The sequence below is a fragment of the Rattus rattus genome, chromosome 9, assembly GCF_011064425.1.
Source record: "Rattus rattus isolate New Zealand chromosome 9, Rrattus_CSIRO_v1, whole genome shotgun sequence".
NCBI lineage: Eukaryota > Metazoa > Chordata > Mammalia > Rodentia > Muridae > Rattus > Rattus rattus.
In genome coordinates, this window is record NC_046162.1 from 75,520,096 (window position 1) to 75,535,999 (window position 15,904).

The following is a 15,904-nucleotide window of genomic DNA, read 5'->3' on the forward strand; positions in this document are numbered from 1 at the left end:
AACATGCATACTGAGACGGCCTTAGCATTCACAGACTGAATTCACAGCCACAGCACAGAGGTGTGAAAATCAGTTACAGAAATGCCAAGTCAGCAGCTCCTGCCTCCCCAGGAGCTCCTGCCTGAGAAGTCAACATAGCTTTGCCTCTCTCAAGGGTCTAGATACCACAAAGGGCTTTGTCCCTAGAACATTTTGTGCATCCCACCTCCCATGGCTCAGACCTGGGAACAAAGTCACCTCCAGTTACTCCAGATGTCAAACAGGATACAGTGGATCGCCCCAAACTCTCTGGTCTTGGCCATGCTAGGTTTGTTGCGAGCACTCTGCTTGACAAACATGTTTTCCTTAGGGTCGTGTAAGCGATGAATTAGCCAGCTGGGGACACTGGTGGGCAGGGGGTGAGGAAGGACAGGCAGCCTTGGTGGCAACCTCTGGGCTGCATGTCACTAAGTGTGCCTTTCTCCATCCAAGCTGCTCTGTTCCCCAGTCTCCATCTGTTGTCTTACTCCTTCTCAAAACATCGCTGGAAGCTTGCGGGTGGAGGAGGGGGAGTGGTAATTTTAGCTCCACAATTCAGAGTTTACAATTCAGATTGCCTTGCCTCCTGCAGGAGAAGCATGCGCCTAGAGCTGCAGGATGTCATCACAGAGTTAAGAATAAGTGAATATTTGGGGCAGGACGGTCTCCAAAGTCAAAGGAGCTCTTGTTAGCATTTAAAAAAAGAAAGTTTCATGTGTGTGTGTGTATGTGATTCTGTGATTCATGTGCATATGCGTGTAGGAACCCAGAAAAGTCAAGAGTGTACCAGAGTCCTTTGTAGCTAGAATTACAGGCTGCTGTAAATTGCATAGAGTGGGGGCTGTGTCCTGAACTGGGGTTCCTGGGAAGAGGGGGAGATGTTCTTCACTGCTGAGCCATCTCTCCATCCCCTGGTGACATTATGTTCATGATGGTTTCTGAACTGGCTTGCTTTTGTCCTGAATCATTTATGGGTGAGCATCTTCATTTTTCACTGCCCAAGGCTTCCCAAGCTCAAACTTTATCTCTTGCCACAGAGTACAGACCCAGGTTAGACTGCGTTTTGGGGGCTAGAGAGATGGCTCAGTGGTTAAGAGCACTTGCTCCTGCTGAGGTCCTGGTTTGATTCCCAAGACCCACACCGTGGCTCACAACTGTCCATAACTCCAATTTCTGGGGTCCACTGCCCTCTTTTAACCTCTAGAGACCAGGTACACATGCAGTACACAGCCATACATACAAGCAAAACATCCATACACATTAAATAAATCTAAAGAAAAAAAATAATTTCCCTATATAATCCAGACATTTTGGGTGCTTGTGCTCTCATACTCTCTCCTTCCCCCCCCCCTTCACTACCACTTCCTCCTCTTCTTCTTGTCCTCCTCTATTTTCTCTCTGTATGCTTGCCCTTTCTTTCTCTCTCCCCATTTCCCCTTCCCTTTGGCGACTCTTCTGTCGTCCTCCATTCTTAGGGTCCACTGAACTTGTCCAGGACCAGCTTCCCAATAAACCTGATTAATATATTCTAAAAAAAAAAAAAAAAAAAGAAAGAAAGAAAAAAAAATAACTTTTTATTTTTAGATAGCATCTTGTCAGGGATAGTCAAGGATCAGAAATGCAAACTGTCCTCAAATCAATGTGCTAAGTCAAAGACACTAGACCCAGATAGCATGGCATCTGTAATTCCAAGAACTCAGGAGGCTGAAGCATGAGGGTTGTCACACACTTGAGAACAGCCTGGGCTGTAGAGTATGTTATAGTATGTATGTTATAGGCCATCTAGGGCCAAAGAATGAGCTCTTGTCTCAAAAACCAACCTACAAAAAGAAGACGCTAAGCAGAAAGTATGTAATGTGCAGCCCTTCAGGGTGTACTTGGAGCTGGTTAGACCTGATGACTCTCAGTGTCACCCACAGACTGAACAGTGCTGAGCTGCTCACTTTAAAATGGTTGGCTTTATGTTAAGTGAATTGCATTTCAACCGGAAGGAGTAAAGGTGAGAATTTGAGTGTGTAGGTCTGGCTCAATAGTATGGCTCTGAAATCCTACCTATCAGGAGGCTAAGCAGTAGTGAGTTTAAGGCCAGCCTAGAGAAACCCTGTCTCCAAATGGAAAAAACTAGAAAGTGGGGTACAGAGTAGCTCAGTAGTAGAACACTTGCCTAGCATGAGTGAAGCCATAGTACCACAAAGAGAAAAAGACTGCTGTCCTGCTGTGACAACACATCAGTCCTTCTCTCATACTGGCTCTCCCTGAAGAAAGAGGGAAGGGGAAGTGAAGGGACACTCTCCTGTTTATAAAAAGATAAAGAGGGGGGTTGGGGATTTAGCTCAGTGGTAGAGCGCTTACCTAGGAAGCGCAAGGCCCTGGGTTCGGTTCCCAGCTCTGCAAAAAAAAAAAAAAAAAAAAAAGATAAAGAGGGAAGGAATACGTTTGGTAGAGGTGTAGTCGGGTATAGGGGAAGTGGGTGCCTCCGCGGACCCATGCTGAAGCATCCCTTCCCCCTGAGGGACCAGCCACACATGACAGTATAGTATAGAATAGAGTTTAGTCAGGGCGTGGGGGAATTGAGAGGGTAGGTGCTGGGATTGGGGGTAGGAGACGGAGGAGAGACGGAGAGACAGAGAGAGACAGAGTAGAGGAACAGAGGTCGGCCATGAGCACGTGGAGAGAAAGTGAGGAAGGGAATGGGAAGGGGCGAGAGGTCAGGGCGGGAGCAAGAAGGCAAGAGCAAGAGAGAGCAGAGGGAATAAGCAGCCCCTTTTATGGTGGGTCAGGCATACCTGGCCGTTGCCAGGTAACTGTGGGGCGGAGCCTAGACAGACACTGTGGTAGTGAAAGGTTGCGATTAAGTCCTGAAGAGGCAGAAGAGAGAACAGAGCCAGAATGTTCTGTGCCTTTGAGCCCTGCCCTCACTAACACCGCTGTTTCTCTCCTCCTAGGGGAGTGACAGCGAGTACGAAGTGGACACGAACACCCAGAAAGCCCACTCCTTCGTCAACCATTACATCAGTGACCCCACATATTACAACTCTTGGCGGCGCCAACAGAAAGGCATCTCTCGGGCCCAGGCTTACAGCTACACAGAGAGCGATTCCGGCGAACCTGACCACGTCACTGTCCCCAACAGCAACAGCACCCAGCAAGGCAGCCTTTTCCGGCCCAAGGCCAGCCGGACTCCAACGCCCCAAAACCCCCCAAATCCCCCGAGTCAGCAGAGCACCCTCTACCGTCCCCCCAGCAGCCTCGCCCCCGGCTCCCGGGCACCCATAGCTGGGTTCTCATCCTTCGTTTGACATCAAAAGAGGAGAAAGAATGGGGGAAAAAAAAAAGAAGAAAAGACACCAAAATCCTCCTTTGCCACTTCCCAAAACTCCTGCCAGAAAACACACAAGAAAACCCCACCAAGTCATCGACTCAACTTTTCACCTCCCACGTTTATTTTTCCAGAGATTCCAGGGCCAGCAAAGCCCGGGTGGAGGACGGCGGAAGGAGAAGAAACCCACAGGAGGACTTGGATACGTGTGACCGGCAATGGCTTCTCACCCTTGGGGTCTGTTTTGCAGTGTGGAGGGCTGGAGACTACATAGTCTCACTTCTGCGGAGGACAGAGGGGCTTGGGGCCCTGGAGAGAGGGAGCCATAAGGCAGGTTAAAGGATCGGAAGCTTCTAGGGATGTAGACAGCTGCACCCCTCACACTCGTGCTAGATCTCTGGGCTTGCTATCCTTGCTCCTCTGCAAAAAGGATGGCTGCACCCCGAGGTGAAGTCTACCTGCTGTGTTTCTGGTTCTTCCTGGCAGGTGTCCCATGACCTTGTCACCCCGCCCTCCCAAGCCCCACCCACCCAGCACCCGCCAAGGGCTCAGGGCCCTTGTTCAACTTCTCCAGCAAGCATTTGGCTTATTTTGGGGGAAAAAAAAAAATAAGGAAAAAATCAAATGGTAAGAATCCACTTAGCAACTTCCTTGTTCCTGCAAAAACTTTTTTTTTTTTTTTTTTTTTTTTTTGGTGAATTCAAGGAAGAGGGCCTAAGGGCTGGCAGAGAAAGAATCCTTTCCACACCCACATAACTGAGCCTCCTGTTGCTTGGATTCACTTCCCTGAATGCAGATTAGAGAGGTGATATCTGGGGAATGGAGACCCAAGGTGCTGGCTCCACGCTAGGGATGCTTCAGGGAGATGTCCTGCAGGAAGTCAGAGATGCAAGGATAAAGCCTTGACTGTTTCAATCTGTTCTACATGCTCAACGCCAAGAGAAAGGAAACGTGTTGGGGGCGGTGCCTCGGAGAAGAGGCTCAGCCCACCTCGCCTCGCAGGAGGAAGGTTGTATGTTCAGATTACCACTTTCCTCTGAATGTATACCTTCCTGCTAGCCCATGCGTTTGCCCAACAACTTCTCTCTTTAAGATCTGTGTAGCGGGGCTGGGGATTTAGCTCAGTGGTAGAGCGCTTACCTAGGAAGCGCAAGGCCCTGGGTTCGGTCCCCAGCTCCGAAAAAAAAAGAACCAAAAAAAAAAAAAAAAGATCTGTGTAGCCCCTGTGTAGGTGCCCAGACGGGCGGTCCAATCCCTGGTCTTGACGCTTTATAAAGAATCGAAGGTTGTAGAGTTGAGGGTCTGGCATCCGCTCCACCACAGGGCGTGGTTGCTCGGGGAGGCTGACTGCTCTTACACCACGCCATCGCCGGGCGGGTGCTGGGCTGTAGGGAAGCCCCGAGACACCGCCCTGGGGTGGGAAAGCACAGTCTGACGCACCGGTCTCTGGGCCTTAGCTCAACCAAGGACCAGGCTACCTTTCACGGTCCACTTCCCCACAAAAGGTCACTTCAACTCCCCCTTACATCTCCCAGGCTGGGCTGAGTGACGGCAGAGCTGGGAAGGACCAAAGAAGGGTCAGCAGGAAGCTTTGTCCAAACTGCACACAGAAGTTGAGATGCGTGGTCAGCCCAGCCAGGAGAGGCGGGTCAGACAGGATCAAGGAACAAGAATAGCTGATGGGAGGGAAAACTGTTACTCCCAGGAATGTTCTGTAAAAAGCCACGGGGGCAACTTCTCATCAGCTTTGGCCTTCCAACACAAGGACTTGGGGAGGAGGTTTTCCGATGTCCTGGATTGGCTTAGGCCCTTGGGGATATCATCCAGCCAAAGGCTCAGCCTACTGCTGGGAATGCGTGGCTGCCTCCTTCAGAGGCTTCACTGGGTCATGTCCAATGTAATAAAGGACAGACTTGCTGGGAGTCTACAGTTACGGCTGGCCTTGTCGAGAGGCCCGAGTGGAGAGCCTATAGCTGTTCTCAGCCATCTCTAGTCACTCCTAATTCTCACTGGGCAGAGAAGCCAGAGTCAAAGCCTGAGTAATGAACACACTTGAGTACTGCGTGGGCTCCTCCCTACACACCTGACCCCTGGGATATGTGAGTGAGGAACTGTGGGAAGCCAGGTCAGCAGGCAAGTGACCAACTACTGCGTGTGAACAGTGGCTTTTCACAGTGACTTCTCTTAGGCAAGAATGGAAGGCTCCTAAACCGGGAAGCACAGCTTTGTCCCCCAAAGGACAACAAATGGTTGAGACCTTGCCCCTCCAGGGATACAGGTCCCCAGGGTTACCTCGAACTTCAGTCAGTCAGCCGGACGCCGACCCCCACGGCATCTGGCATCTCCAGAGCCCCACATTTGCAGAGGCTGCATGAGCTCACACTGCCACACTCACTGTCCGTCCCTCGTGTTGTTTAAAACAAATTCATCTTTCTTTTTTTTTTTTTTTTTTTTTCCTGTCTCCGGAGGCTTTAACCATTTAAGGATGTTCCGAGTTTACATTAGGAAATTATTAGCCCAGCCCAGCCCAGCCCAGCCCAGCCCAGCCCAGCCCAGTGAGGGAGCTTTAAAGAGGAAGTGGGAATGGTTAAAAAAAAAAAATCATTTGTGTGTGTGTGTGTGTGTGTGTGTGTGTGTGTGTGGTGTCGCACAGGAGGCCAATTTTCCTTTGCCTTTAATGAATCACCTCGTGCACTGAGATCTCCCTCCCCCTTCTGCGTGCTCATTGGTACCCTCACTGAACACTAGCAAACTTGTGCTTACGTACAAGCATATAAAGATATGCACAGAACATACATCTTATGTGTGTTAACAAAGGGGCTCTCGTCATGCCCTCTGATGGCCCCTTGGCTGTCTCTCCTCCCCACGAGGCATGGATAGCCTGGGTCACTTGCACTTGGGGTATCAGTGGGACCTATTTATTACCCAAGCAGCTGAGCACATTACAAGCTACAACTCCTAGGATGAGCCTAGGGTGAGAGACCTCCACTTAGGCACTACCTGCCGGCGGGAGGAGTTGGGGGAGATTGTTGCCTACACAGCCCCAGCCACGGCTGGACACCCAGTAGGTCTCCAGCTGTGGAACTCTATGTTGTTTAATGACATCTCTTGGCCTATGTTTACATTTCTGCTGGGCACTGGAGGATCCCAAGAACTCCACCCAGACAGCCCGCCACATTCAAAGAGTATGGCGGGCACCCACCCTGGGTCAGGGGAAGCTTTCGATTTCCCGAGTCGTGGAGGCCAGGGCAATTGTCTTGTGACTCTATGGGAAACGGGTTCACGGAAGGACACGCCTAGCCCTCTTGCTGTTGCCTCTCTGTGCCCTGAGGAAACCTGCCCCGTATCCAGGAGCCCACACACAGCATGCTGGGGCCGCTCTCTCCTCTCCTGGCAGCGCCTCCCGCATTCTTGCAGGCGCTGCACCCAGATCGACGAGACTAACCAAATAGCTGCTCTGGGTTCCAGAAGCATCTTCCTCCAGAGAGCTGCAGGGAGTTTACAAACCCACGCTGCCTCTCCTTTGCCCTCTCCACCCCAAACCTCATACTGCCATGAGTCAGAGGGAACAAGGACACAGCTGGGCTGCCTTGCCAGCCCTCGCTTCTTGAGGCCTTCTGTCATTGTTGTCCATGCCTGTCCTGGACAGCATTTCTAAAGGTGCCAGAGCCTCACCGTAGGCTGCCCTAGGCAGGGGCTCCCCTCGCCTTCTCGAGTGGCGCACAATGAAGGTGCCACGGTGTGCAGCCAGCCAGCTGGGCCATCAACGGGGAGAAAGAGGGGACCCACAGATAGCCACCACCAGCTCCGGAGTGCCTCTGTGGTCCCATACAGGGACACCCACCCTAACCAACACCTCGAGCACAGGTGCCCCACCCCCTTGGGACAACCCCCTCCTTTCTGTTTCCATAAAAACAAGTCCAAAGCATTTTAAGTGTGTTACCTTCCTCCACCCATTATAGACTCCCCGAACAAAACTCGGTACAAATCTTTATTTTTTTGATTTAAAAGCTATAATGAAAAATTATAGGGAGAGTATTCATTATGGCAGGTGTCTGTCTGTAAGAAAAAAAATATATATCTATATGTCACATAGCTTGTTAGCAAGTTTATTTTTTAAACAAAGGGTAAGAAAGAAAATTGATTTGAAATATATACCGCGAGAAGCCCCGTGTCCTGTCAAACCGTCAGTATTTTATAAATAAACTTTTTTTTTTTTGGAGTTCTGAAGCAGCAGTCATTCTTTTCCTCAGTACAAATCCTGTTCCTCAAACATATGTTCCTATTTCTAGCCATGTGGGGATTGTGCAGAACTAGCCATGGGCAGGGCTCATCTGCCCTCTTGGTTCAGCAGCACGTGGTGTCTATACCTTTAAACCAAAAGTTCCTGCTTGAGGCTGAGCGGAGCTCTGCGGTAGGACTTCAGCCTGACAGGCAGAGGCTCTGAGTTCGATCCTTAGCACCAGAAGAAGAAGAAGAAAGTGTTGTTTTAAGTTTGGGGGATCAGAGCTCCTCTGATATCTGATAATGGTCAGTAATGGCGGTAGCATGGGATGGGAGAGAGGCTTTGGTGGTTAAGAGCACCAGAGTTCAGTTCCCAGCACCCACATCATTGGGCTGCCCACAACTGCCTGTAATTCCAGTTCTAGGGGATCCAACTCCCTTTTCTGACCCCCACGGTTGCCTGTGTACACACACACACACACACACACACACACACACACACAAGCATACACACACACAAATACACCCATGCACACAAGCATACACACACACACAAATACACCCATGCACACACACTCATGAGCACACACATACATACATGCACACACACGCACTCACACACACAAACACTAATAAATGAAATTTAAAATAAACCTATAATAATAATGACAGTAAGAGGTGACACACTGATACCACACTCCACGGGGTCAGAGGATCACTTGATATGCAAAACCAGACTAAGCCCTGAGTGTGACAGCCCAGGAGGGGGATAGGCACAGAGAGGGTTTTCAGAGGCTTGCTCTCCAAAAGCAACAGGGGAAGAGCCAGGATTCGTCTCATGAAAACAGTTTGACCCTGGAGGCGGCAAACCAGACACTCCAGAGTCTGGTAAGGCAGCTCCTTGCTAATTTTTAAGCCTTACAAATCTAGTGCCTAAGTCCTATCAAGGTTGTTTGTAATGGTTGCGGTGGGACTCTTGGTTGGGCGCTTTATTTACTTTTTAACCTTTTATATTTTCCCACAGTCTTACTTCCCAGACTGGCCTGGAAATCGCAACAGTCCTCCTGCCTCAGCATCCCAAATGCTTGGATTATAGGCTGTTGGATTGATCAAAATTCATTTAGCAGCACTTGCGAGGCAGAGGCGGGTAAATCTCTATGATTTCAAGATCAGCACGGTCTATAGAGTGAGTTCAAGGCCAGCCAGGGCTACGTAGTGAGAGCTTGTCTCAAAAAGGAAAAAAAAAAATAAATCTATATGTAGATTAAATACATTCGTTTTACTTAAAATGCACAAATGGAAATTCATTCACTAATCTGTTGGTATTGAGCCATGACATTATTCGATTTCTGCAAGTTGGCAGTTCTCTACGACCGACCGGATCGTCTCTTCGCATAAATCTCATCTATTTTGCATAAATCACACTTACAAGGCAGCATTAGCGCGTTCCCCTTTCTGCCTTTTCTCCTTTACTTTCCTCCTCCTCTCACTCTTCTTCCTTTTGTTTCTTTTTAAAGTGGTTTTTAAAATATTTATCTAGTTTTATGTGTACCTGTGTTCTTTGCCTATATGTCACCTTGTGCGATGTCTGTGCAATGCCCTTGGAGGCCTAAAGAGGGCGTTGGACCCCCTGGAACTGCAGTTACAGATGGTTGTGCCCTGCCGTGAGGGTGTAAATAATCCAAGCTGAGTCCTGGGTGTCTGTGTGTGTGTGTGTGTGTGTGTGTGAAGCAGCCAGTGCTGCTGACCACTGGGCCGTCTCTCCACTGGCCTTTCACTTCTTGAGTCTGTATTCCCGGATGGCCTTGACCTCAAAGCCGTCCTTGGGCTTCAGCTCCTGCGTGTTGAGATTACAGAAACATACTACACTTTGCTTATTTGTTTATTCAAAACAAGGTCTCACTCTGTAGCCCAGGCTGGCCCAGAATTCAGTGTGTAGTCCAGTCTAGCCTGAAGCTCATAGCAATTCTCCTGCCTCAGTCTCCCATGTGCCTGGATTATAGGCACTCCCAGCTTGAGTTTCTATTTAACTGGGTACGGTGGCACATGCATTTAATCCCAGCAGAAGCAAGCAGAACTCTATGAGTTTGAGGCCAGCCTGGCCTACATAGCCAAGTTCTGGGTCAGCTAGGATTACATAGTAAAGTCATAACAACATCCCAACCCCTCAGAAAAGAAGAAACTAAAAAAAAATTAAAATAAAATAAAATAAAAAATAAATAAAAACAGTGTGTGTGTGTGTGTGTGTGTATGTGTGTGTGTGTGTGTGTGTGTGTGTGTTTAGCAGCAAGCTGCTTTAACCACTTTGGCCAACCCTGAGTTTCTATTTTTTTCTTAAGTCTGGGTCTTCCTCCTCCCTCCTCTTCTCCTCCTCCTCCTTCCCCTCTTCCTCTTCTTCCCCCTCCCTCCTCCTCCCCCCCCCTCCTCTCCTTCTCTCCTCCCCCCTCCTTTCCTCCTCCTCCCTCCCCTCCCCCTCCTCCTTCCCCTCCTCCTCCTCTTCCTCCTCCTCCTCCTCCTCCCCCCCTTCCTCCCCCTCCCCCTCCTCTCCACTCTCCTCCCCCTCCTCCCCTCCTCCTTCCCCTCCTCCCTCCTCCTCCCTCTCCTCCTCTTTTCCTCCTCCTCCTCCTCCTCCCCCCTCCTCCTCCTCCTCCCCTCCCTCCTTCCCCTCCTCCTTTACGCCCTCTATCAAGCCCGTGAGTTCCTGAGGAGCAGGCTCCAACAGCGCAGGCGCTCCTTCCAGCAAGTTCTCACACAGCCTGCTCTCCATGTGGCACAGGCTGGAGCAGGCTGGGCCTTTCACTTTGGCTTCCTTTCATCTTTGATCATTCCCTTGCCTGTTTCAGGGCTGACCTCAGCTCTTACAGTGCTTGCTATGCCCAATTTGCACATTAATCTCTCGGCACGACTCTGGCCCTTCCCTCGACAACTACGCTGGTTTACAGCACGCTGAGTGACACTGGCCTCCTCTCTGGTTTCATCACACTGACATTTATGGAGCAGTCCATTCTGGACACTGCTTATTACCCTGACATCTACATCACCACCCTTGCAGACACACGTACCCAAAGGTCTGAGTGCCCATTTTCTGAAATGCCCAGAGAACATGTAGTGGGTGCCTATCTCCACTCCCTCTGTGCCATTTTGGGGGATTACTGGAAATAGATGGCTCTCGTCAGAAGGTTGAGTTCCTATTTCTTTCACAAAAGCAGTTTGTAGAAATGAGCAGTTGCTGGGAGAGCAGGCCTCTAGCTCTCATGATCTTTCCCCAGGATTCTCTAGGTCCTACCTATGACCAAGTCAACAAGACTTACTTTCTTTCTTTCTTTCTTTCTTTCTTTCTTTCTTTCTTTCTTTCTTTCTTTCTTTCTTATTTGTAGTTCCCCTTTACCAACAGGAACACAGTTCACTGAGAAGTGACAATTCTGTTTCCACTCTTATTTTACATCTTGCACTATCATTTATGAAACCGTGTGAAAACCATCAGCAGGTTTACCATCGGGAACAAGTTTGAAACAACTGGTGCTTTGTGAGCATCCCGATTCGGGAAGGGAGAGGAGACAGGTTGATGGACAGCCCTTGGGCTCTAGAGAGCTCTGCAGGTTTTGCAAGAGCATCTAAGGCATGCATTAAATCCAGGAGTCAGGAGAGAAGGGGTCAGAGAAGAGGCATCTGTGTCACATTGTGAGTCCCTGTGTACTGTACTTTACAACCTATTCTCACATCGATAAGAGGTTTCTGAGTGGTCATTTTGACTACGCATAATTTTTAACTTGCATATAATTGGGAACCCCGTTCCCACAGGAGACATAACTTACAGACCCCACTGCCTGAGGATGTTTGCTTCAAGTATAATAACAGGCCCTCTTTCCGGTCTTGGCTCCAAGATGAACAAAAAGAGAAGAAACAACGGTCTCACCAAAAAGGACCACAGTCATGGGTAGCAAATTTACTGTAGCAACTGTGCCCAGACCACGGCCAAGGATAAGGCCATTAAGAACTGCCTCACTTGAGTGTAATAGAGGCATCTGCCCTCAGGGATGGTAATGAAACCAGAGTTTTCCATGTTTACATGTTTCCTGAGCTGGAGCTCAAGCCAGATCTCGCAGCGTGAGCTGTTCGCTTCAGAGAAGGTGGTCAAGGGCGAACCTCGTGAAGCAACCCCACCACAACTTAGACGCTACCAGTGTGTCACGGTAAATATTATTTGGGGATTTCTACCCCACCTCTGATCATTCAGTTCCTAAGTAAAAGACACAAACCATTTACATGTATAAGTCTTAAAAGCACTAGAGCTAGGCAGATATCATCTGTCTATGCTATTTTGCCTACTTCCCTGTCAATAACCCCGAGATAGAACTTGCTGTGTTCTACCAGCGCCGCTCCCAGTCCTTGTGGTGCCTTCTCCCCTTTTCTTCACCCTCTCCTACTCATCTCTGCCTCAGACCCCAAACCCAGGAAATGGAAGCCCCACCTACCTCTCAACATCGAGGAGCAAGGTTTGCACGATAAAAGCTGGCATAGTGAGGCAGCTAGACCCTGGAATACAGAACTCAGAATCACAATACACAGCAGCAGACCAAACCTCAGCCTCTATGACCTCCACCAGAGCCCATGCAAAGAACTGGCTTCATGAGGATAGGAGAAAAACCATCTGGGGAAGATAAAATAGAATGGAAATTATATGTAGAAAGGAAAACATAACATGGCAGCCAGGAGAGAGGGATGATTCTAGAACAATCTTTCGAAAATGTTGGGACTTGGAGTGTTTTCATGGCATCTCATTGTGTAGATTCCATGTGGAGCCCAGGCTGGCCTGGAACTTATGACCCTCCTGCCTCCATCTCCCATGGGCTGGGATTACAGGCCTGTGCCCACCACCATGCCCAGCCCCCCCATTTACCTAGGAGAACTGAATGAGCCCTTAGCAACCATCGGTGAGATTTCAGGGTGGGATCGTTGGCTGGAAAGCCAAGCACGATGGCACAGTTCTTCAATCCCAGCCCTCAGGGGGTCAGAGATAGGCAAATTTCTGTGCGTTTGGGGCCAGCCTGGGCTACGAGAGACCTTGTCTCAGAAAACAAAACAAGGAGGCTGGGGAGGTGGCTCAGTGAGTAAGAATGCTTGCTTTGCAAGCAGGAAGACCCAAGTTCGATTCCCCTTGTAAAAAGGTTGGGCATGATGATGTGTGATGATGTGTGACTTCAATCCCAGCTTTGGGAAATGGAGACAGGTACCACCATTTCTACTACCATCCCCACATCAAGTTGTGCCCTGCTTTCCTTCAGGGATCCCCATAGCCAGGTGTTGTGTCTGAAAAACGAGTCTTGCTGAGGAACCCTTGGGAGGCAAACAGGCCTATCAGAGTACACGAGGCAAGCTTCAAGGCAAATTTACACATGGTTGAGGTTCTAATGGGGAGAGATTTGAGGAGAGATCTAGGCCGGTTTGGTTTCTCTTTTTGTCAGCTTGACTCAAACTACAAGTCACCCTGGACGAAGAACCACCTCTGTCAGATTGCCCTATAGGCAAGCCTGTGAGGTCTTTTCTTGATTGATTGATTGATTGATTGATTGATGTGGAAGGGCCCGACCCACTGTGAGTGGTTCCACCTCTGGGCACGTGGTCCAGGGTTGTATAAGAAAGTGAGCTGAGCAGGCCACTGGGAGCAAGAAGGCCAGTAGAGTCCCTCCACGGCTTCCTCCGGTGGCGCGCTGTGGCCCGCAACCTGAAATTAATGAGTTATCACAGCGACAGAGATCATCCCTGGACAAGTTCCCTCTCCTCAGCTGTGGGTGAGTTGTGGAAAAATGACAGCAGGACATACACAGAGGTAGGACAGCCATTCTCACCTATGCTATGGCCAATGGAAAGAGAAGTTTCTAGAACTTGGCAGGAAAGTCTGGAGGGGGGAGAGAGGGAAAAGGAGAGAGAGAGAGAGAGAGAGAGAGAGAGAGAGAGAGAGAGAGAGAGAGAGAGAGAAGAAGTACCCAGTGGCTTGCCCTGCTCCCCACCCATGCCATTCTCCTGTCTGAACCCCTTGCAATACAAATCCAATTCCCAATGAGAATTTGAGGGTGCTGGGGTACAGACCATGTATAAAAAAGACTCCTTGTTGGGTAAAAGAATAAGGCAATGTATAGTCAGGAGGGCAGGGCAAATGAAAGCCAACAGGCCCATAGAGAAGTCTACTGGTGTTATGTCCCCATAGAAAGTTTCATGCTTGACCCACCATATGTGAGATATATATATATATATATATATATATATATATATATATATATAGTCTTTCCTCAATATCCCCAAAAGTAAAACAGTGGGATTTCATGAGGTGTCTCCACATTGCTATCGCTCACTCCACTGCCACATCCCTGTCCTGAGACTCCACTGATGTGTCAGCCAATCCTCATCGGAACCCAAGAATGTGAAAACCTCCCACACCCCCCACAGTAAGGAGCCTGCTATGGAAACATCAGAGCCAGGATTTGAACCCAAGCCTTACCAGGTGCTACCGTGCTCCCCTCTTTTAACCAGTGAACAGTTTGGCTCAAAGTTGAGACCCTGTTCACCCAGAGGAGAAAGGCTCGATGTCTGGGAGGCTTCCAAACTCTGTGTGGGTGGCAGATCAGCAGGGGGCATTGTCAAAGCCCTTGGCATCCTACTGGCCGGCCGTAGAGGATATGCAAATGAAGGAGCATGGCAGTGTTCTGGGAAGATTTCATGTGTGGATGTAAAAATCTGAGTCATCTATGATTTCATGTGCAGCCAAATAGCATTCTGGTTTCTTTTTTCCTTGACTTACCAGCCATTTTTAGCTCACAGGCCACATAGAAACAGAGTGGACTCGTTGTCTAGTGCAGCTTGGAATTAAATACACATTCACTGGATCTCTAGGTTTTTGGCATGGTTCCTGGATAGGGTAGGTATGTTAGAGCAATGTTTTCCCAAATTCACTTCTAATAGGAACCTCAGAAGTTGGGTCATGAATTAAAAGCAGGCCCAAGGAGGAGAGGACACAGGGACACATCCAGGAGAGAAGGCCACGTGAAGGCAGACAGAAGGCAGGCTCGGTGACCTGCATTTACAATCAGAGACAGGCCAATCCCTGGGTTTCAATGGCCAGCCAAGCCTAGCCTAACAGACAAGCTCCAGATAAAAGTGAGAAACGCGGTTTCAAAATCAGGTGGGCAGCACCTTAGGACTGATACTCAAGAGCACCCTTGGACTGGAGAGGTGGTTCAACGGTTAAGAGCACTGACTGCTCTTCCAGAGGTCCTGAGTTCAATTCCCAGCAACCACATGATAGCTCACAACCATCTGCAATTGTATTTTCTCTTCTTTTTTTTTTTTTTTTAAAGATTTATTATTTATTTATTTATTTATTTTATGTATATGAGTACACTGTAGCTGTCCTCAGACACACCAGAAGAGGACATCGGATCCCATTACAGATGGCTGTGAGCCACCATGTGGTTGCTGGGATTTGAACTCAGGGCCTCTTGAAGAGCAGTCAGTGCTCTTAACCACTTAGCCATCTCTCCAGCCCCGTATGTTCTCTTCTGAAGTGTCTGAAGACACCTATAGTGTACTCACATATAAATAAAATAAATAAATCTTTTTTTTAAAAAAAAAAAAAAGAGTGTCCTCTAGCCTCTACATGCATATGTAATAGGTGTACAAATGCATGTGTGGGCACATCCATGCACACACACTACATACAAAAACAAAGGTTGAGCCCAAGTGGTATTGATGCCATTATAGGCTAATTTGGAAATATTGCCAGGAATTATTAGCGGTTATGAGAGGCTGGAAGGGGCACCCCCATCACCCCAAAAGACCTGGCAGACGCTTTGATTTTGTACTTCTGGTCTCCACATGGGTGACGATTGCATCTTTGTTAGTGTAAACCGCATTTGTGGTTATTAGTCATAGCAGACCTAGACCCCCACCTAAGAGCTGCCCTTGGAGTTGATACAGGAGTTTGATTAAGCTTCCAGGGGTTGATGGGATCCCAGAGTCAAGAACCTCAACCTCCATTCACCTTCCCCGTCAGGCAACATTACAGTCCCTGTAGAAAACTGCAGCCGGTCCTGAGTTAATTTGGCAATTATAGGATGTTTGCCTTCCTCTCGCTCCCTTGCCTCCCCCATTTAAATTGTTTCCGCCTCTCACCGAGAACCAAGCCCATCCTTCCTTGGCTGGAAAAACTCACCCGCTAACCAACCAGCAAAACACTGATCCCAGATGCTGGGGGTCCAGAACTCGGGGCTGCTGTCCTCTGAGGGGAGTCTAAACTGAGTGGGGAACTCAGGATGCCTGGTTGTGATGGAGGTGGGACCCTGTGCC

At 49.0% G+C, this 15,904-nt stretch overlaps 1 protein-coding gene across 1 annotated transcript in view; it reads left to right on the top strand.

Moving 5' to 3' along the window:
• The window catches only part of Sdk2 (sidekick cell adhesion molecule 2), a 274,922-nt gene extending 270,493 nt beyond the window's left edge, over positions 1–4,429 (top strand). The window contains exon 45 of the mRNA XM_032912110.1: positions 2,964–4,429. Coding sequence (XP_032768001.1) covers positions 2,964–3,317 — 354 coding nt within the window. The 3' untranslated portion in view covers positions 3,318–4,429. The remainder of the gene's footprint in view (positions 1–2,963) is intronic.
• Positions 4,430–15,904: the final 11,475 nt, after the last annotated feature.